At 37.2% G+C, this 24,304-nt stretch overlaps 1 protein-coding gene across 1 annotated transcript in view; it reads left to right on the top strand.

The window, feature by feature from the left end:
- The window catches only part of LOC306870624 (uncharacterized protein), a 29,933-nt gene extending 6,000 nt beyond the window's left edge, over positions 1-23,933 (top strand). The window contains exons 2-3 of the mRNA XM_079418010.1: positions 13,669-13,721; positions 21,724-23,933. Coding sequence (XP_079274136.1) covers positions 13,690-13,721; positions 21,724-22,456 — 765 coding nt within the window. The 5' untranslated portion in view covers positions 13,669-13,689 and the 3' untranslated portion in view covers positions 22,457-23,933. The remainder of the gene's footprint in view (positions 1-13,668; positions 13,722-21,723) is intronic.
- Positions 23,934-24,304: the final 371 nt, after the last annotated feature.

Genomic DNA, 24,304 nt, shown 5'->3' with positions numbered 1-24,304 from the left:
TCTCAGCTGTTCCATGGCCAGGTGTGTGTTATTCCCTCATTATCCCAATTACAATGAGCATATAAAAGGTCCAGAGTTAATTTCAAGTGTGCTATTTGCATTTGGAATCTGTTGCTGTCAACTGTCAAGATGAGATCCAAAGAGCTGTCACTATCAGTGAAGCAAGCCATCATTAGGCTGAAAAAACAAAACAAACCCATCAGAGAGATAGCAAAAACATCAGGCATGGCCAAAACAACTGTTTGGAACATTCTTAAAAAGAAGCAACGCACCGGTGAGCTCAGCAACAGTGAATACAGAGGGTTCGCCACAAGATGTAAACCATTGGTGAGCCTCAAAAACAGGAAGGCCAGATTAGAATTTGCCAAACGACATCTAAAAAAGCCTTCACAGTTCTGGAACAACATCCTATGGACAGATGAGACCAAGATCAACTTGTACCAGAGTGATGGGAAGAGAATAGAGAAGGAAAGGAACTGCTCATGATCCTAAGCATACCACCTCATCAGTGAAGCATGGTGGTGGTAGTGTCATGGCGTGGGCATGTATGGCTGCCCGTGGAACTGGTTCTCTTGTATTTATTGATGATGTGACTGCTGATAAAAGCAGCAGGATGAATTCTGAAGTGTTTCGGGCAATATTATCTGCTCATATTCAGCCAAATGCTTCAGATCTCACTGGACGGCGCTTCACAGTCCAGATGGACAATGACCCAAAGCATACTGCAAAAGCAACCAAAGAGTTTTTGAAGGGAAAGAAGTGGACTGTTATGCAATGGCCAAGTCAATCACCTGACCTGAATCCGATTGAGCATGCATTTCACTTGCTGAAGACAAAACTGAAGGGAAAATGCCCCAAGAACAAGCAGGAACTGAAGACGGTTGCAATAGAGGCCTGGCAGAGCATCACCAGGGATGAAACCCAGCGTCTGGTGATGTCTATGCATTCCAGACTTCAGGCTGTAATTGACTGCAAAGGATTTGCAACCAAGTATTAAAAAGTGAAAGTTTGATTCATGATTATTATTCTGTCCCATTACTTTTGGTCCCTTAACAAGTGGGAGGCACAAATGCAAACTGTTGTAATTCCTACACCGTTCACCTGATTTGGATGTAAATACCCTCAAATTACAGCTGAGAGTCTGCAGTTAAAGCACATCTTGTTTGTTTCATTTGAAATCCATTGTGGTGGTGTATAGAGCCAAACATGTTAGAATTGTGTCGATGTCCCAATATTTATGGACCTGACTGTATATACATATATACACATATATATATATATATATATATATATATATCTGTTTAACTATGTAGTAGCTCATTTACTATTTCAAACTTTGTGAATTACAGTCTGTTCTCATTTCTTGGTGCACATAAAGTGGATGGATGGATGAAATGGATGAATATGAAATTTCAGGTTTGAAGTGTGCAAGCAATCAAAAACATGCTCAGAATGTAATGTATTTTATTACGGCCTAACTATAACCTCTTTTTTAATACAATCCCAAAAACTTACTGTGTGAAAGAAATTATCTATATTGTTCTCTCACTGTAGAAAATGCTTCATGTTGTAATATATACATTAATTTGTTTAATTCAAATCTGAAATATTATTTATTATGCATCAACCTATCTCCAACAACAAATGTAATTTTCAAGGTTCAGATAAGGTAGAAATTACTCCTTAAGGTAACGACTACACAGTTTATCTTCTTACAGTGCTTGGTAGTTAACTAGATTGATGCACATGATTGTGATTATCAGATATTTTTCATCAGGTATTTATTTATAAGACAATAGCCATTTGTGTTCAAGAAAGCATTGCAAACTACTGAATACACCACAAAAAAATGACTCTCTTTTGTCAGTGTGACTCACAGTTTTTATAAACAAACGCATAAGAGCCAACATCATAAACTGCAGCTGAATAATAACTGGCAGTGAGTCTTGAGTGTTTGGGTGCCTCACACAGGATGTAAGGTGGATCCTTGTTTTGTATATTTAGCGCTGCATTAAGTGATGATATGGGCATTCTCAAGAGAGCAGATTCTGTATGCACTGGTCTTCTGGTAATGAGGCCATGGCAACAGTGTCCAGGGCAACACGCCCATATTTGGCCACATTTCAAGCCGTATTTAAAAGGAGCTTTGAATGCATTTGTATTTACACAGACATGATGTTTACCTGGTATGATATGGAGAAATGGAGTTTGTCATTAGATACTCAGCTTTTTTTTTTTTCAAAGCTAAATAAAGATAAAGACAGGGAAATATTAACTCAGATCACACTTTTAATTTTCCAGCGTTGTGATGGATTTTTCATGTTTCTTCATGTTAATGACCCTTGTCAATTTCATGCCATCTGGCTGTTTCCATATGGCATAAATAAAAATGAAGAGGAGCATAACGCATGCAGAGAGCAAGTGAAATGCTAAACCAGTTTTCCCACTTGTTTAAACCACACCTTCATGAATCTGATCCCTCTATGTAGTAACCCTCCACCTGTACAAGACCTACACATCATCCAATACTCAGACACACACACACACACACACACACACAAAGAGAGACTCAAACACACACATGCGCAGTATACTGGTAGATAACCTAATATCCTTTACCATCTCTCTCTTTCTCTCACTTGATCTCTCTCTCTCTCTTTCTATTTCTCTCTATTTGTGTATTACTCTATGCACTTTGTGAAACATTGACACTATTATTAAGGTAAAAAATAGTGTTTAAGAGTAAGCCATTTCCCCAGAGGGGTATATCTACATTCAATTCCTTCTAAATGACCCACAACTGTGTGTGCCTTTGATTTGTGGAAGTAAGTTAATCTCTTTCCTGTCTTTGGATATAGAGAGCTGTGTATTGTTTTGACTCATAACACAAACCAGGATTTTCGACAATTAAACATAACTGAGTTGCTGCCACAACAGAGATCAGCTTCCTGTACTGGTACATTAAATATATCCACAATTTAGCTATTTGCTGTGTGTATTTAATGTAAAGATCTATGTATAATTATACAATGTAAAAATAAAAATTATATACAGTGGTGTGAAAAAGTGTTTTTCACTCCTGACAATCCTGATTTTTTCCCCCTATTTTTTTTTTTTGCATGTTTGTCACACTTTAATGTTTAATTAACATTTAATTTAATGTTATCAAACTAATTTAAATATTAATCAAAGATAACACAAATAAACACTTTTTCACACAGGGCCATGTGGGTTTGGATTTTGTTTTCCCTTCATAAAAAAAACCCTTCATTTAAAAACTGCATGTTGTGTTTACTTGTGTTATCTTTGATTAATATTTAAATTTGTTTGATGATTTGAAACATTAAAGTGTGACAAAAAATCAGGAATGGGGCCAACACTTTTTCACACCACTGTATATATATATATATATATATATATATATATATGTATATATATATATATATATATATATATATATATATATATATATATATATATATATATATATTCTTTGCATTACATAATTAGATATATATTCTTTAAATTATAATTATGAATCTTTACATTAAATACACACAGGAAATAGCTAAAGTGTGGATATATGTAATGTGTGGATATATTTAAAAATAGAAATTATTTTCATAAAACAAGTGAAATTATTGTATCAAAAAGATTTATATTTTTTGGTCACATTACAACTTTTGCCTCAAACTCCTAATTTGCTGCTTATTAGTAGTTAGTAAGGTAGTTGTTAAGTTTAGGTAATAAGGGTCACACTTTATTTTAAGGTCAGATTCTCGAACCATTAACTACGACTTTTGCCTCTGTAGACTCTTAATTTGCTGTTTGTTAATAGTTAGTAAGGTAGTTTAGGAATTGGGCACTGGGCAGGGATGTAGCATATGGTCATGCAGAATGTGCTTTAATAGACAGCCAATATGTTAATAATAGGCATGCTAATTAGCAACTAGGTAATAGTGAGAATTGTTCACTAAATTAAAGTGTTACAATAATAAAATATGATCATGCAGAATAAAGCATTAATCTGTAAGTACTATATGCTAGTAATATACATGTATTTAATAGGTAAAATTGCTCCTTAATATAAAGTGTTTCCATTTTTTATACATTGTCTCCTGACTGTAATTTCCATCAGTATCGACCATTTTACCCCAATAATGCTTTGTCAAAAGTTTTTAAAAAGTGTTAAAAAGTGTACTTGATTATCAAGGAGTCTACAGTGTCAGTGAAATATAAAACGTGATTAAAAAAAAAAAAAATCAGTCATGCATAATTTCCAATCAAGCTGTCAAATTATGCAAACAAATATGGAACTGTTATTTCATTATGTTTATGTAGGATTTATAAAATGCTAGCAATGAAATTAGCCTTAGAAAGACAAAGGATTTGGTCATTTTATTCCAATAATGATTTCCACCACAGAATACCATTAAACAAAATCTAATTCTGTTTGACTTTTAGACAAATTGACAAAAATTTGAGAATTCTTGAGTGATGAGTCTATGTACACATTTTCAGTAGACAAGTTAAATTAGATTGTGAAAAGGTTAAACATCTAATTATATGCTGGTTTCTATCAAGCGCTAATAAAAAAATCAGGGCAGCGGCAGCATCTTACAGGTGTCTGTGAGAAGATTTCAGTGTGTCAGAGCAGTGTGTAAGTGAAATCAGCTGGTCATTGATAGCTCTAATTATCTCTTGACACTGGTCTATCTGGCTGTTTGCTTCACGTTGTTCTCAACAAATTGAAAGGAAATGAACCGTTAGTGGCTTGTGCGTTTGTTTATCTTGGATGTGGAAGGCCAGTGCTTGTGTGTAGGTTTGTGTTGGCACACACACCACAGCTGAACCAGTTGAAGGGATTTAAACATTTGAGTAATGCTCAGAGAAAAGCACCTTCTAAAAAGTGTGTGTGTGTGTGTGTGTGTGTGTGTAACGATCAGTAATACTGTGTGTCTGCCTTTGAGCTTAAATATGTAAGTCTGTGATTTAATGCTATCGCAGTGTGTGTGGATGCCTACCTGTTTGTGTGTGTATGTGTGTCTTGAGTAGGTTAAGGGCTGAGGAATGGAAAAGCCCCCTCATTTTGTTGCAGCAGATTAAGCATTTGTCACTTTCAAAGCGCAGGCCAGAAAGCTGAGCTGGAGGGCACATATTCTACAGTGATGACAAATTCCCTTCTCCAATTTATTCCAATGGCGGAATGTCTGCCAATGGCATATAGGCTAGCTGAGATTTCAATCTGCCTCGGTTTCAGCCCACAATCTCCAGGAATCACCTTTCTCCAAATTGAAAACATTTCAATTCTTTGGATATAGAATCCTGGATATGCCATTCATCTTAACTTTGTATAAAATTCTCTTGCAATCTGTTGATCTTCTGGTCATCTTTGTTGAGACTGTTCAGTAAAAAAACTATAATGTGTTTCATTAAGAGCATGACTAGGAATGGAATTCTTGATGGATTTAAAGAATTAGTTTGGCATGAACCAGCTTTGTATTGTTTCAGATGTCTGTAGTACAGTAAATGAACAATGTATTCTCTTTCTCCATTTTGCCTGCACCCAGATGTATCTGTTTATTTGTCAGTAGAAGTCTACCGGATTGTGCAAAATACACCTTTTTGTGTCATCCTGCAAACGCTTTACAGTTCCAGTTTTTTATAAAAATTACAGATCATGCATTTTTGTATTCCCACCCATGGACCGTTGGATTGACAGAAGGGCAATGACAAATCAGAAGTGCATTATGGGTGTTGAAGTTTTTGGCAAAAAGGAACTCTGAAGCCGTTTTTCTGTTTTCTCCTGTCATGTAGCTACGATTTCAAAAAATGTTTAGAATTTTCTAAATTTTAGATTTTCAGCCAAGTTGCCAGCAGTGAATTATTTCTTTATAATTCATTTTTTGGTGATTTTTTGATAATACTTTAGAATAGGGAAAACTTATTCACTATTAACTATGACTTTTCCCTCAATAAATTTGCTGCTTATTAATAGTTAGTAAGGTAGTTGTTAAATTTAGGTATTGCGTAGGATTAGGGATCAGAATAAGGCATTAATATGTGCTTAATTAGTACTGATAAATGGCTAATATTCTAGTAATATGCATGCTAATAATAAGCAACTAGTTAGGATAACCTAAAATAAAGTGTTAGCAAATTTTTTATTCTTTTCTTATGAAAAATTTAAAACAGTTTCCTTAATTGCAATTGAAAACCACAGATTTCTAGTGATATATGGCAGACTTCTAGGATTTAAGTAGACTAAATCAATGGTTCTCAATGTTCCTGTAGCCCCCTGCACATTTTGCATGTCTCCTTATTTAAACACACCTGATTCAGGTCATCAGTTCATTAGTAGAGACTCTAATGATGCCAGCATATGCTTTTGGAAACTTCCTACTTTCCAATTCTGAAGTTGTAATTACGAGTTTGTCGTGTTCAAGTGCTTTGTTGTCGGAAAAAAACAGAAATTTGGTGGACAGCCTATTCATTCTTGCCTGTTTCTTGGGGAAATTTTATTAAAGCCAAAAGGTATATATTGGAAGATATTTATTAAATATCCAACAGGTTTTTAATAAAATGTAGCGTCCCATTTTTTGGTAACCATAAATCAAGATTTTCAGCTGGCTGACGCTTCCTAAATTTGGATCAAATATATGCTATTTTCACTGTATTCAATACATACTACTCATCAAATGGTTATTTACAGTCTCTCACAGAAGTGAGTACACCCCTCACATTTTTGTAAATATTTTATTATATCTTTTCATGTGACAACACTGAAGAAATAACACTTTGCTACAATGTAAAGTAGTGAGTGTACAGCTTGTATAACAGTGTAAATTTGCTGTCCCCTAAAAATAACTCAACACTCAGCCATTAATGTCTAAACCGCTGGCCACAAAAGTTAGTACACCCCTAAGTGAAAATGTCCAAATTGGGCCCAATTAGCCATTTTCTCTCCCCGGTGTCATGTTACTCGTTAGTGTTACAAGGTCTCAGGTGTGAATGGGGAGCAGGTGTGTTAAATTTGGTGTTATCGCTCTCACTCTCTCATACTGGTCACTGGAAGTTCAACATGGCACCTCATGGCAAAGAACTCCCTGAGGATCTGAAAAAAAGAACTGTTGCTCTACATAAAGATGACATAGGCTATAAGAAGATTGCCAAGACCCTGAAACTGAGCTGCAGCATGGTGGCCAAGACCATACAGCGGTTTAACAGGACAGGTTCCACTCAGAACAGGCCTCGCCATGGTCGACCAAAGAAGTTGAGTGCACATGCTCAGCGTCAAATCCAGAGGTTGTGTTTGTGCCAGCAACAAACTTGTAAGTGCTGCCACTTACAGGGGTGGGGGGATCAGCCTGTCAGTGCTCAGACCATACGCCGCACACTGAATCAAATTGGTCTGCATGGCTTGTCGTCCCAGAAGGAAGCCTCTTCTAAAGATGATGCACAAGAAAGCCCGCAAACAGTTTGCTGAAGACAAGCAGACTAAGGGCATGGATTACTGGAACCATGTCCTGTGGTCAGATGAGACCAAGATAAACTTATTTGGTTCAGATGGTGTCAAGCCTGTGTGGCGGCAACCAGGTGAGGAATACAAAGACAAGTGTGTCTTGCCTACAGTCAAGCATGGTGGTGGGAGTGTCATGGTCTGGGGCTGCGTGAGTGCTGCCGGCACTGGGGAGCTACAGTTAATTGAGGGAACCATGAATGCCAAGATGTACTGTGACATACTGAAGCAGAGACTGGGCCACAGCGCAGTATTCCAACATGATAACGACCCCAAACATACCTCCAAGACGACCACTGCCTTGCTAAAGAAGCTGAGGGTAAAGGTGATGGACTGGCCAAGCCTGTCTCCAGACCTAAACCCTATTGAGCATCTGTGAGGCATCCTCAAACAGAAGGTGGAGGAGCGCAAGGTCTCTAACATTCACCAGCTCCGTGATGTCGTCATGGAGGAGTGGAAGAGGACTCCAGTGGCAACCTGTGAAGCTCTGGTGAACTCCATGCCCAAGAGGGTTAAGGCAGTGCTGGAAAATAATGGTGCCCACACAAAATATTGACACTTTGGGCCCAATTTGGACATTTACACTTAGGGGTGTACTCACTTTTGTGGCCAGCGGTTTAGACATTAATGGCTGTGTTGAGTTATTTTGAGGGGACAGCAAATTTACACTGTTATACAAACTGTACACTCACTACTTTACATTGTAGCAAAGTGTCATTTCTTCAGTGTTGTCACATGAAAAAATATAATAAAATATTTACAAAAATGTGAGGGGTGTACTTACTTCTTTGAGATACTGTATATACGTAAATATACATGACTGTAATGGCAGGAGAAAGCAATGTAGATGTTGTGAGACAAACTAATAAAACTACTACTGCTATGTTTCTCCCCTCCGCAATATTTAAAGTTTATGGCTCGCCCAACTTGGAAACTCGGGTATCAAAATTATCTTAAAGTTTCCCAGTTGCAAATATGACTAGAGAAGCAATTCATGTCCAATTTCCAACTAGGAAACTTGTATTTACGATAATTCCAATAGCACGTGAACAAGGCAGCAGAAGACCTGAAATAGGTGCGTCAGACAAAGAAGACATGCAAAATGGCCGTTTCTCAATATGCGTTCTTAAAGGGTTACTTCTCCCCAAAATGAACATTTTGTCATTGATCACTTACCCCCATGTCGTTCCAAATCCGTAAAAGTTTCGTTCGTGTTCGGAACACAATTTAAGATATTTTGGATGAAAACCGGGAGGCTTGTGACTGTCCCCTTGACTGCCAAGACATCGTCAAAATAGTCCATCTGCCATCAGTGGTTCAACCGTAATGTTATGAAGCTAGGAGAACACTTTTGTACGCAAAAAAAAAAAAAAAATAACAACTTTATTCAACAATTTGTCTCTTCTGTGTCTCTTCCACATCACCGTAGCGCCATTTTGGAGAGTATCTACTGGATGCAAACTGCGTATACTGTTCTGTGTCAGCCGCACCACATGGATAAGCTGTTTTCATTCAAATCAAAGCGTAAATAAACGTAGAAGACGTATCCGTGTGGCGCAGGTGACACAGAACAGCATACACTGTTTGCGTTCAGCGGATACTCTCCAAAAAGGCCATACGGGGAGGTGGAGGAGACGAATTGTTGAATAAAGTCGTTATTTTTGTTTTCTTTACATACAAAAAGTATTCTCGTAGCTTCATAATGTTGCGGTTGAACCACTGATGGCAGATGGAGTATTCTGACAATGTTTTTCATACTTTTCTGGACCTTGAAGTGTTATTTACTTGGCAGTCAATGGGACAGTCACAAGCCTCCCGGTTTTCATCAAAAATATCTTAAATTGTGTTTCGAACACTAACAAAGCTTTTACGTGTTTGGAACAACTTGGGGGTTAGTGATTAATGACAAAATTTTAATTTTGGGTTGGAGTAACCCTTTAAGTGATCTTGCATTCTGACAAGATCTCAGGCTACATTATCCACACCTGCCAAGGTTCAATTCCAATACTCAAGTACACAAGTACAGAGGATGCATGAAAGTGCCCGGATGAGTTCTTGATATCAAAGATGCATCAAACGAAGACTTCAGAGAATCAAATCATTAGAAATTCCCAAGACGATGAATGAAAGCCTTTAAAGCTCTCTCTCTCACTTAAAGAATTTCCGCTGCAAGATTGGAAATATGTAGTGGTTTGTTAAAGTAAAAAAAAAAATTCTTACTATATGAAGTAAACATGATTCCTTTTATTCTGATAATAATTGTGTTGTAGATTAACTGCACAAGAAACTGATTTGTCATTGTATTTATGGACAGGAAGATTGTGTGCTATGTTGACTGCTGTAAAATGCATTCATCTCTAGCAGCTGACAAAGAGGTTGCCAGGTGCCTGTGTCATACTCCTGCTGTCAAACAGGTGTCTGCTGCGTACCACATCTGGCTGCTAATCACCTAGCAGAACTCCATCCAGTTTCTTGTGTCCATGACAATGGCCTGAAAGCTGTGAAGTCTGAGTGTGAAGTTTTAGGATAGTTTTTGTATAAACCTATTCCAAATTTTGTGCAGCTTTGTAATATACTAAATATAATTGCATTGCATTTAAAGTTGGATTAATGTCACATACAGTCATGGCCAAAAATATAGGCACCCTTGGTAAATATGATCAAAGAAGGCTGTGAAAATTAATCTGCATTGTTAATCCTTTTGATCTTTTATTAAAAATAATCACAAAAATCTAACCTTTCATTAGATAATAAGAATTTAAACGGGGGGGAAATATCATTATGATTTTTTTTTTCCTCTAATACACATTGGCCACAATTAACGGCACCCTTTTATTCAATACTTTTTGAAACCATCATTTGCCAGTTTAACAGCTCTAAATTTTCTCCTATAATGCCTGATGAGGTTAGAGAACACCTGACAAGAGATCAGAGACCATTCCTTCATCCAGAAACTCTCCAGATCCTTCAGATTCACAGCTCCACGATGGTGCTTCTTCTCTTCAGTTCACCCCACTCAATTTCTACAGGGTTCAGGTCAGAGGACTGGAATGGCCATAGCAGAAGCTTGGTTTTGTGCTCAGTGACACATTTTTGTGTTGCTTTTGAGGTTTGTGTTTGGATTATTGTACGGTTGGAAGATCCAAACATGGCCCATTATAAGATTTCTAACAGAGTCAGTCACTTATTGATTTTTTATCTGTTGGTATTTGATAGAATCCATGATGCCATGTATCTAAACAAGATGTCCAGGACCTCCAGCAGAAATATAGGCCCACAACATTAAAAATACAGCAGTATATTTCATTGTACACATGGAGTACTTTTTATCCCTGTGTTCACCAAACCCATCTTGAGTGTTTGCTGCTAACAAGCTAATTTTTTAGTTTCATCTGACGATAGAAGTCAGTCCCATTTTAAGTTCCAGTCGTGTCTGATAACTGAATATGCTGGAGTTTGTTTTTGGAATGAGCTAGGAGAAATTTTCTTGAAACCCTCCCAAACAACATGTGGTGATATAGGTGCTGTTTGACCATTTTTTTTAAAGGTTTTCTGACCTTTCTGTGGTCCTTGAAGAGTCTTTGGTCACTCAAATTCTACTCCTCACCGTGCATTAGGACGATATAGACACACACATCCTCTTCCAGGCAGTTTTGTAATATTTTCTGTTGATTGGAAATTATTGCCCTGATGGTGGAAATGGGAATTTTCACTGCTCTAGCTCTTTTCTTAAAGCCACTTCACGAGTTTGTGAAGCTCAATTATCAGAAATAAATTCTTTGGTTTTTCTCATTGCGATGGATGATTAAGGGAATTTGGGCTTTGTTTTACCTCCTATTTATATTTCTGTGAAACAGGAAGCCATGGCTAGATAATTTCATGTTCATAATCACCCTGGAGTGCTCAAAATTGTGAATATGAATGGGAATATAGGATATTTTACTCATAAGAATTCCTAGGGGTGCCAATAATTGTGTCCAACGTGTATTTGAGAAAAACATCTATTTCATTTATTTATTCCCCTCATTTTAAATTATTATTATCCAATGAAAGGTTAGATGTTTGTGATTTTTTTAAAGATAAAAGATCAAAAGGATTAACAATGCAGATTAATTTTCACAGCCGCCTTTGATCATATTTATCAAGGGTGCCGATATTTGTGGCCATGACTGTATACATCAATCAAATATACTGTTCAATCATATATATATATTTTTTTTTTTACTCAAATAAGAAAATAAATCTTGATTTTTTTCACAGACAGACATCATATAGACACAAAACACAACTCTGTTCACAGTGAAGAGTGTTGCATGTTGATGTCTAGTCTACGTGCAGTTTGTTTTGAATTTTTCCATTTTCAAGCACATGAGTGAATGAGGTGATTCTGATTCTGGTTCAGATTACTGCGTTTATCCTTGATTGTGACATAATTAAATGGAAATGTTGTGTAAATTAGTGCTGTTAACTAAAATTAAAAGTATTACAAAACATTCTTAATTTAAATAAAATAAAACATAAATATTACATAAAAAATAACTAAACAAAAATGAGAAATGTTGCCTTGCCAACTAACTGAAACAAGCTTACAGTAAGTACTGAAATTTCTAAAACGGAAATAAAAATAAATTCAAACTAAATAGAAATGTTTAAAAGCATAAACTAATAAAATGACAAAAGCACATAAAATTAGAAAAACTTAAATGAACTAATATCAAAATAACACTGATGTAAATGATTTTCAAAATGTAATTGTACTGGTCTGTTCTGCATTACTCTCTTAGCTTTATTTGTTTGTTGGTCTCTCACACATTGGGACACGTGAGGTGATTGTTTTGCGTGTTGCTTTCTGTCTCAGGAGAAAGAGAGCGAGTCTGGGAGTGTCTTTGTCCTATTAGACGGATCTTTTCCCAGACTGAGCTATCAATTATTTACAAGGCTATCTGGTCATAAAAAGAGCACAAGAAATGCCAAAGCCTGAAATGGTGCAACAGGCCATGGAAAGGTCAATCCATCTTTGTTGCTTTTCACAAAATGTGACCCTGGACCACAAAACCAGTCTTAAGTCGCTGGGGTATATTTGTAGCAATAGCCAAAGATACATTGTATGGGTCAAATTTTATCCATTTTTATTTCCTACCGTAAATATATTAAAACTTAATTTTTGACTAGTAATATGCATTGCTAAGAGCTTCATGTGGACAGCTTTAAAGATAATTTTCTCAGTATTTAGATTTTTTTGCACCCTCAGATTCCAGATTTTCAAATAGTTGTATCTCGGCCAAATATTGTCCTATCATAACAAATCATACATCAATGGAAAGCTTATTTATTCAGCTTTTTAAAAATGGAAACGTATGACTGGTTTTGCGGTCCAGGGTCACAAATGAGGATGCATTGTATTAATAAAATTTTATTTGACCTACCACTCTGAGGAGTAATCCAGAATGTCACAAACACACGTGTCCTTGTGTCCTGAAACCACATACCTGACAATATCATATGTCAAGTTAACTATCTCCATATGCCACGTCAATATGAAACCAAATAAAATGTCCCTACGGCCTGGCAGATATTGATATACCGCAGTTCTTCTGAAAGATCATACCTGTGTTTGTGTAAACATATCAACAGAATTTGATATTGAGTGTGGTGTCTTTGAAGGGTGAAGTAAAAAAAAGAAAATAAAAAAAAGTATGTTCTCTTGAAGGTGATTTGAAGCCGACCCAAGTTTTGGTTCATTTGGTTGATGTGCACAAGCGAAATCTACCTGGCTGGGTCCGCTTGTAAAGATGGTCTGCAGTGGTTCACAATTGTTGGCATACAGGGTTTATGGTATTCTTTGCTATTCTCAGTTCCCGGGTCAGCAGGTCTATTTACACAGATATAACAGTGATCACGTCCTCATGTTCTAACAGCTGAGGTGAAGAATTAGCACAGTTACTGAATAGCCCTTTGTTGAAATCATGTTCACTCTCCTAAGCACTGATTCAGCAGCCCAGCTCTCGATTCTTCACATACCTTTTTAATAAATGTAACTTGCGTATTTCAATCCACACAATAGTCTACGTGGTATCTCTAATTCACTTTATTCAATTTATATATATATACACACAACCAAACACTAAACCTGTTTTGCCTTTCCACAGGTTTTCTACACAACTGTCCAGATGGGTTGCAGTTGCTGTAGGATGATAAAAAGGTAAGACTGAAGATATAAATAGTAGAGATTCTTAGTCTCAAGTATTTCTATCCTGAAGATCCTAGATATTTCTCACATAACTGCTGTTATTTAACAGCTCAGTCAGACTGAAGTCTCTCTAAAGCCCGAGACACACTGCACGATTTTCGGCTGTCCCAGATGAAAGATTGGCATCATGAAACAATCGTAGTGAATCAGAAATCGCCACAATTGTTTCACAATGCAAGTCTTTCGACTGGGACAGGCGAAAATTGTGCAATGTGTCTCTGGCTTAAAGCTGACCTGGGATCTGTTTTTGGTTGAAACTGTGATTCAGTCTACCAGCACTGCTCTTTTCTCTGTCAATGACATATTATTTGAGGATCTTTCACTTTAACATTTATGTGGGTTGTTTTGATGCAGGGAGTTTATTTCACAGTAAATACACACAGATATTCACACTCTCAAACCGCCAGTTAATTGCTCAGAATGTCACATTTCTGGGCTTATTTTGAGCTGCAAGTGCCTCATGCACATACTACAAATACATGCTTTCTTTTGGCATTTAGCATTAGTAGTGTGTAGTCTGACTGGCTTTGTGTCAAATCTGTTGAACAACACCCACACATTTTAACTCGATTTATATGCACGGGTGATAAGGAAAATATAAATCTAAGTGTTTATTAAGATAGGCCCCTTTTTGCAAGTGTGTCCAATCTTGTGCACCTTCAGGGCCAAAAACGTTTAGCTGTAAAGGTCATTGCACATTGAGTCCGAAATTTTCTAGCGTTAAAAAATAAATACAACCTCACGTTGTGTCAATCACGTTTGCACACTGCCTCCGAAACTTTCGTCCGTCATAAAAAAATTCGGATCAGGTTCGATTTTCTGCGTTTTCGCATCCGTTGCATGCATTTTGATAGGAAAGGATGAGGAATACGAAACAACGGAAAAACGCACGCGAAAATTTCGAACTCTGTGTGCAATTACCTTAAACCTAATCAAACACACCTGAACCAGATAATCAAGGTCTTCACAATCACAAGAAACAGGGTAAATATCTATAAAAAGGTGGCCCTCCAGGAGCAGAATTAGAATCCCTTGATATAACATTCAAATATCACAAAACGTCTTTTTTTTTTACATTGTACAAAGGGTTGTAGGCAATATTCTCTGAAAAGATACACATTTTCAAACCTCCCCCGGGAATATTATATAATCCGGGCAACTGTTTAGGGTGAAAAGAATGTGAGTTCCCAGGCTTTTCTTAGATTATGTCAGATCCTGCTGCTGATAAACATTAGCATTCTAGTCTGTTGCAACTTCTACCAGGCAAAAATGCCTTGCATTGCTAGAAATTGTGTGTTGTTTAATGGGGGTAATGTTTACTAAGGGTTTAATTTCTTAGCCTGCCAAGTAGAGTGGAAAATTCCACTTTATCCACCCTGAAACTGTTAAACTGAAATGGATTTTGAACCGAGGTGCTTAAACATGGAGAATTTATAATGAAGCATAATATAATGTATAATGAAAATCGTCTCATGTAATAAACTAAAATGAAATACAATAAATGTTTGGAATATGACAGAGGAGACGCACAAAGGACATACAGATAAATACATGAACACCTAAGGTTGACATTTTGGCTCAGTAACATGCCTCTCTTTCCATGTGGATTTTCGGTGGACAAGGGAAGTGAAAAACAGAAGGATCTCAGCAGGAGGTGTCTGACACAAATACACCAGGCTCACTTGGAACACACACACACACACACAAGTTGGGATTCGTGTCTCTCATTCTTATGTTGGTTTGACGCTTTTTCCTCTTTCACTGTTTAATACCTGCTTGTGCTTTCGTCACTGAGGCCCTTTGCCTGTGCGATGCAAATTATGAGTGCATTCAAATGTTCTGCACATATCAGTTTCCAGTTGAACCCAAAAGAGGAACAGCATTTTGTATATTGTGATGAAATTGACAACCTGAAGGAATTTATACATGATATATTTATAAATATATAAATATGTTATGTATAAATATGTATAAACAAATATAAATATGTATAAATAAATATAAATATAAACATTTGTATAAATATGTAATATGTTATAAATATGAATATGTTATGTATATGAAGATTAGCAATGATGGTCAAGATTGAAGGTTGGATAAATGGATAACAATTGGGTTTGTTTGTCTACCGACTTTGGAATATTATTATTTTATTGCAAATTATTATACAGAAGAGTTTCGACAGAAAGAGTCCAACCACATTTTGTTTTTACATGTTATTTAGGGGTGACTGAATCTGAAATCAATCACACTGAAAAAAATAGGCTGCCATGGAAAATCTCGAATTATTCAAAATAATGTAAATATTTTAAATAATGATGCCCGTCTGCACAAATGGCTGTATAGAAAACACCAAGGAAACTGGCAGAACTGTGGATTACTGATTATTTCACAGTCAGAAAACAATGTTTGTGAAAGCAAATTTACAATATGAATATAATACAGGGTCGTCCATTCTGGAGGACCACCTTCCAAGCTGCTCCAGCACACCTGTCTGGAAGTTTCTAGTGATCCTGAATGTCTTTATTAGCTAGTTCAGATGTGTTTAGTAGAGTGCTGCAGGAAACAGCCTTAGCTTTTTCTCAATCAATTTGACACATTACTCTGAATGATTGTAACGGCTTTCAAAGCAGTTAACTTAGAACAGTAAACACTCTCTTATGTTGGCCAAACATTTCAGTTTTACTACATAACAAAGCACTGCATTTTAAAAATTCTGGTAATGCATTCATTAAAAATAGATACTAACATCACAATTAAAAGTGTTTTCTCTTGATTTGATACCATATTCAACTCTACATACAGACATTAATTAAAATGTTTATCATGACGTTCTTTAATGGTCTTTAGTTTCCTACAAAAATGAACTGATATATTATGTAACAAATAAATAATAAATGCACTGAAATCACTGAATTAATTGACTTTGATCATGTCTCTCAATTACATTACATAGAATTTAATCTACATCACAACATTCAGTGCCCTCCAAAAGTATTGGAACAGTAAAGACAAAAGCTCGTTTGGCTGCGGAGTCAAGACATTTACAAATATGATTAAAAGATAAATATGAGACAAAACTACAGAATGTCACATTTTATTATTGGGTGATTCAACACATAGATGTTTTATCAGCTAAGTTCAGCACTTTTAGAGTTTCTTCCCTCTATCTGATGTGAGCATAAGTATTGGAACAGTTGCCTCACAGGCGTTTCTAAGTGATCAGCTGTGTCCTGTCGCATTAATTCTTCAGATATTAAAAGCAGGGAATGTGTCGAATCAGTTATATCCATTACTTCTGTATTCTGAATCTTGCATTCGATGATGACACACACAAACCAGGATGAAGACGAGGGAGCTGACTTTGAGAGAAAAGCAAGAAATTTGGATGCTAAAAGAAAAGAGGAAGTCAGTTAGAGCTCTAGCAAAAACAAAGGGCATGGAGAAATCAAGAGTTTGGAAACCACCAGCGACACCAGCAACCAACAACAACCTGATCGGCTGAGAAAAAAAACAGTAGTTGATGACAGACAAATCATAAAAGCTGTGAAAATGAATCCTAAAAGACATGTCTGTAAAATCACCAGCAACTTCCAGAGAGCTGGGGTGATGCTCCGACAATTTACTGTCCTCAGGAGACTTTGACACAGAATTACAGATTCTACACAGCAAGATGCAAACCTCTGACCAGCACCAAAAATAGAAAGGCAAGATTAGAGTTTGTGAAAAAGCACAAAGGTGAGCCAGAAGTGTTTTGGAACTGTTTTTATGGACCGATGAGACAAAGATGAACCTTTATCTAAGTGATGGGAAAGCAAAAATGTGGAGAAAAAAAGGGAACTGCAATGATCCCAAGCATACAGCCTCATCTGTAAAGCATGGTGGAGGTGGTGTCGTGGCATGGGCATGCATGGCTGTCTCTGGAACAGGCTCTCTCAACTTTACTGATGACTTAATGTATGATGACAGTAGCAGAATGAATTTGGAAGGGTACAAAACCATCTGGCCTACCAATATTCAAGAAATTGCCACCAGATTAATTGGGAAGTGCTTCATATTGTATCAGGACAATGACCCAAAACACCCTGCCAGTTCAGTCAAGGAATTTATAAGGGCAAAGAAATGGAAAGTCTTAGATTTCCCAAGTCAATCTCCAGATTTAAATCTGATTGAACATGAATTTCTCCAGCTGAAGAGGAGAGTAAAGGCAGAAACTCCCCAAAACAAGTAACAATTGGAATTGACTGCATTAAAGGCTGGGAAAAGCATTTCAAAAGATGAGACCAAGAGTCTGGTGATGTCTATGGGTCCCAGACTCACTGCTGTGATTGTGCACATGGGATCTGCAACTAAATAATAGCTTTTAATCTTTTATATCTGCCTTATGTTCAACTGTTCCAATACTTATGCTCACATCAATGAGTGGGATGAACTCTAAAAGTGCTGTTCTTTTTATTTGGTAAAACATATGTGTTGAAATGGCTAATAATAAAATGTGACATTCTGTAGTTTTGTCTCATATTCATTTTTTAATCATATTTGCAAATGTCTTGACTCCACAGCCAACAGAGCAATTTTGTCTTTACTGTTCCAATACTTTTGGAGGGCACTGTAAATTCTCACAAGTCATGCATTGTGGGAAAAAACACAGCATGAATATCGAATCCACACTTGACAAGCTTCTCCTCAACATTTCCCTAGGGCTCTTTCATTGCTTGAAGACGACTTGCTTGGTTGTAAGGATTGCGGTTATACAGTATACTTTCCATTTTCAAGAGGAGAAGAACTCCTCAGCTAGATTCATGGAAGGAGAAAATGGTGGAAGAAACATCTTCCTGAAATGTGGATGATATTTAAACGGGTCATATGATGCGATTTCAAGTTTTTCTTTCTCTTTGGAGTGTTACAAGCTGTTTGTGCATAAATAAGATCCCTGAAGTTGCAAAGACTAAAGTCTCAAAACCAAAGAGATATTCTTTATCAAAGTTAAGACTCGACCACGCCCTCCTAAAACGGCTCATTCAAACACACCCCCATATGTCTACGCAAAGAAAGAGGGCGTGATTTTTATTCTCGCTGTAGTATTGTTGTTTCATTGTGAAACCAAAAGTACTTTGTTTGGGCTTCCAAAAGAGGACACAACTAGAAATCAGTGGTTAAGTTGTATTTACAACACTGTTCCAGAACAGTTCAACCCAAATATTAAAGTCTGTGCAGCGCATTTTACGGAGGACTATTTCCTGAACCTGGGAGTAGCCTGCCAGCTATGCACAAAGGCTGTTTCTATAAAGTGGGGCAATTCCAACTTTGCAAGGACAGTCTGGCGCTTCTGACTCACAGCCTGTAAGTACGTTTTCTTATTCAAAGAATTTGCCACTGATGGTTCAAACGCGAGTTTTGAACTGTCTCCGATCACAAATGCAGACATTGTAATGTTTACGCAGCGTGATGCAATGCGACGAGTAAAAAGACAGTATAAGTCATTATAATCAGTAATTATGTCCCCACTGGATGCAACAAATGCCTTGTTTATTATGGGTTTTATTGTTTTTGTGCCGTCACGGACACGGTATCACAATACAGTAAAAGGCGTAACATTTCTGTCTCATGCTTGAGGTATACACAACGCACTAGATAGCTGGCCAATCAGAGCATGCCTCGCTTCTCAGAACGATGAGCTTTGTAAAAATCGACATGTTTCAGAAAGGCGGAGCATAGAGAAGCAACAATAATGTACAGTATGTGGAAAATAATGTGTTTTTTGAACCTTAAACCGCATAAACACATTGCATCACACCAAATACACAAAATAATGTTTATTTTTAGCAACGTCATATGACCCCTACAACTCTCGCACCTGTGCTGAATGGTGAAATTGGACATTGTCCCAAAAAACTACAAAATTCTACTTCATTTGCTCCTGCTTTAACTGTGGTAAGAGGATTTCATTGAGGGAGTTTAAAAAATGTAGAGGCCTTTTAGTGTTGTATGGCCTCAAGTGGTTGAAATTGCGACACACATTGTAATGTTGCCTCCTTGTTGTCCAGAGACATTGACTGTGGCATGATGGCCAATCTGATTCTATTCTTTTCTCCTTTTTTTGTTGAGATTGAAGCCAGCTTATTAACATAAAGCTGCTCATAATGAGTTGCACTGCTATCCAGCACCTAAGTCCTCCAGAGTAAAAAGAACAGAAGGTACAATAACGCAGTGGTTTGACAGTAGTGGTATTGATTGTAAACTTGACACTGTAACTGTTGCCGAATTTTGACACAGCACTAGGCATAGGTTTTTCCAGAGTGTAATAGTATATGGATACATAATGCCCATGAAATGCATATCTTTGTATTTACAGTAAAAGTGCAGTAATTGTGTGGCATGCACATACCTGAACAAACTGGAATCACGACTCCTTCAATCCATCTGAGTTCTTCACTTGCTTCATCTGGATGGAATTTCTTCTTAGAAAATGATCAGTTGTGATTGTTCAATTGTGAAGACTGCATTGGTGAATATTATGAAATAGTTGATTTTCCTGTATTATTCTTTGCTGAATTTATTTGAGGTGTTGTTGGTGTTGTTCTGAACCACCATGTCAACAATGACATGTTCTGTTAAATTGAAAATAGTCTTGTTCATCCACCTGAATGTTCTTGAACTTCAATTTTGGACAAGTAAGAATAAGAACTACAAATAGACTAGACTGGAAATCGACAAGACTCTAGACCAGACTCAGAGAACCAGAATGGTATTGTTACTTATTGGTTTTCCCTCTGTTGATCGGTTGATGTTTGGCTAAACACTCTGGCTTTTTTCAAGCAGAGACCATGATATGTAACGTGGTCAGGGTGGCTCTGATTTCGATGAAAAACACCTGTACCCTCTACCTTTACGTCCTCCTTTTCCACCCTGCAGTCCTCTTCCTTTGTTCATGTCTTCTTACATTTTATTCTCTTCCACTATAGCATTCCCCTCCAATCCTATCCTATCTCCCTCTACTCTTCCCTCTTCTCCTCTTCCTCAACTGTTCTTGCTCCTTCTCCTCCTCTTATACCATGTTCTCTTCTCCTCTCACCTCTGTTCCTCTCCCTCTCATTATACTCCTTCCTCTACCCACTCTGCCACCTCTCTCTCTTCTTTTCCCCTTCTCATTCTTGTACCTATGTTTTCCTTTTTTTCCTTTTCCCCTTTTATAATTGTTGTAATTGAGATACATTTGTAAACAATTAGGAAATTTGCATTTCCTTTGTTGTCTGTATTACTCACTCAGCCAATATTAATTTGGGGCTAATTGAAAACACACCGAGTGCAACTGAGAATTTAATAATAAAAGAGTTTTGTTGCATTTGGAAAAAATTGTAAATTTATTGTGATTTGTGTAAAACTAATACGTAAAGTTGAAATTGTCTAAATATATGAAAGTTTTGATTGGCTGTGTGAACTATTGTGAAAACATTTGAGAATATTGTGCACAGTGTTTTGACAAAATGATGCATGTAATTTGTAATTTGACAATCTGTTTAGGACATTTAGAAAGTGTGAACTGTTTTGTGAGCGGTGACTTAAATTTGGAGAAATGTGTCAAATGACTGAGAAAAACCTGGAAAGAAGTGTACTTCATAAAATATATCAGTAAAACCCTACTTTTTTAAAGCTTTTGTGTCTTGAAAAAGGTGCTTGCTAACAAATGGCTAAATGGGACTACAGAGGTTGCCATCGTGCCGAGCAGGAAATCTCATCTACTCAAGCTCTATTCTGCTATTACTGGCTGACGCAAATATCGCCAAGGCCAATGTACTGGTCGACCACTAGTTCTGCTTCAGTGTTATTTGACTTTATTTGGGATGTTTGACCTTTATTTGAATCTTAATTGGTTATAATGATTATTTCCACCAAAAAAGCCATGAAAAGTTAATTTCATTAAGCCCTCTTCCCATCTGCCTCTCTGTTACAGTTACATCTATGACCCCTCAGTCCCTGTAGAAGTTCCTGGTTGGAAGCAGGACCCCACTAGCAGCTCTCTATATCAATCTCACAGATTCCCAGAGGAGGCAGACCACATCCACAAGAAGCAGGGCTTCCACAACCTAGCATACAGCACCCATCCCAGCCCGACCAAACTCGACATCGACAACAACCACATCAACCGGCTCCATGCTAACATTCCAGGCGAGCAGATCCGATCGAACCCAGCGGAGGGTGGTTCAAGTCTTTACATACTCCAGCCAGAGGGCGAGGGGACGCCCATAAAAGCCGCCCCCACCTTACGCGCCAATCCGGCCATACAGAACGAGTCGTTGTTGTGCACGGAACCGGGCAAGCGAGAAGATAGATTCCGAGACTCTGGGCTGGGAGGCGGAGGCATAACAGATGGGACAGAGGGATCGGACGGATATCCTTATGGACAGGAGGATGAAGACGAGGACAGGAAGAGCAGGCTGAACAGTACTCCGGACACGGCCGATGAGGAGAGTGTGCTGTCTGTGGACATGCACACCAGCAGTACGAGCTTCTCCTCAGCAGACACAAAGCTCATGATAGAGGACCAAGAAAAGGAAGAGTCCTCAATCGAGAGAGGAGAGCAAGAGAGAGAGAAAGAGATGGATTGTGTGAGCGTCACAGACTCAATGGTGGCAGAGGCCTTGGCCGCTCTGGATGCGGCGACTGCAGGAGAGGATTCTGAGTGACAGTGAGGTGGCTCACTAGTTAATGGTGACTACATGGGAGATTTCCATACTCACTCTCTCGCTCACCCTCTATATTTGAATACAGCCAAATAATAGCACTCATGAAGCCTTCCTGCAGACAGTCTGTAGGTACTTTTATTTTGAATGGAAAAAAATCAAATGAAGCCTTGATAATAGGAACTGCTGCTTGTTTACACAACAAAAACGAATCACTTATGAGACTCACTTGAACAAATGAAGGTCATGGACAAACTCAATTCTCAGACCAAACTGATTCTCCTCAGTGCTGTTGTGTATACAGCATCGTAATGAAATAAGCTCCATTTCTTATCGTCAAATGTTATTTTTGCTCCATAACATAATGAAAGTACTCTTCTTCTGTAGCAACTGTTTGGAGGTGGGGCTAAATCAGTCATAATTATTTTCATACATTTTCTATACAAAGAGGTGGTGAAAAACAAATTAGCCTGTGTCCTGGTGTGGGGTTACTTCTGTGCTTAATGCACTTTTAGAGATATTATGATATGATCAAACTGCTTAATACAGTGAAATCAAGTTCATACAATCTCAGCAGATCAATATGCTATTTCTTGCTTGTTGTTACACTGTGAATACATCATCAATACCCTCATAGAGCTGTAGGATGACTTGCGCTTTATTTTTACACATAAATATACAGCAGGAATTGTGGGTGAATCTCATGAAAACATATTTCAACCAAAAATAAAAAGAGAAATTATATTTTGCATAAAATGCATATTTATTCTGTATTTTAGATGACTGTTTAAAAAAATATATATATTTAAATGTATAATTACATAAACAATACATCTTGAGATTTTTACATTACAGTAAAGTTAATTTGAAGGGGAAATGCCTAATGTAAAGCATCTTTATGGTACAATGGTAGCTTCATGTATGCAAAATATAATTTTTTTCTTTAGATTTTGAAATACGATCCATTCATGAGATGTATCCTTGTATATTTATGTTGTTGTTGCACATTTTAAAAGCAGTAGCGTGTTGAAGAATCAGGCCAGTGATGGTAGTTGATGCTCTAGTCCTGGTTAACTATCAGAGGCCTGATGAAAAGAACCCTGCTAATTTAACTGCACCATATGACACTCATCTCATGCAGACAAATGTTTTTTAGTTTTTTTTCAGAAAAATGAATGTAACCCCCTTATACAAGAAATCATTCTTTTTTTTCTTTCTGAAGGTCATTGAGTATTTCCAAATGTTTTACCGAGTATGCGTTGGTTGAACTTTATGTATTGGTCAGAATAATTTCTTTTAAACCTGTTAATGAGTAAATGTTATTGACAGGAACTTATTTTCTAATGATATGACATTATGACTACATTGAGTGCACATTCACAGTGAATACGCAGTTTATATTCCATTCTTTCTGCTTTTACCAGAGGACAGAATTGTCACATGAACCAGGGGAAAATAAAAAAACAATGTGCTTGATCATAAGACTTGCGATGTAATCTGTTGACTTTTCTGTCTTGTGGATAACAATGCCGTAGGGCCTCTTATATAACCCTCCAGCCCTCACTAGCCAGTAAGACGTGTTCTGAAGTGTGTATGACTGCTATATAGTGTGTTGAAATCCAAATAGATCAGATTTTGGGAATGGTGAAGTTTGTACAATTCTGCAAATACTAAAACACAATTAAGATACAGATGTTATAAACCATTATATTCCGATGACACTTTTAATAAGTGAGGATGAAAATAAGCAACCTTTGATTGGCTATAACATCATATAGAACCATTAAATGACTTGTATTATGAACCGTTTCAAAGGATTTTAGTCCTGCAGAGTCCTTTTCAACATTCATC

This window comes from Barbus barbus, assembly GCF_936440315.1.
Source record: "Barbus barbus genome assembly, chromosome: 1".
Lineage (NCBI taxonomy): Eukaryota > Metazoa > Chordata > Actinopteri > Cypriniformes > Cyprinidae > Barbus > Barbus barbus.
This window is presented reverse-complemented; position numbering and strand designations above follow the sequence as displayed.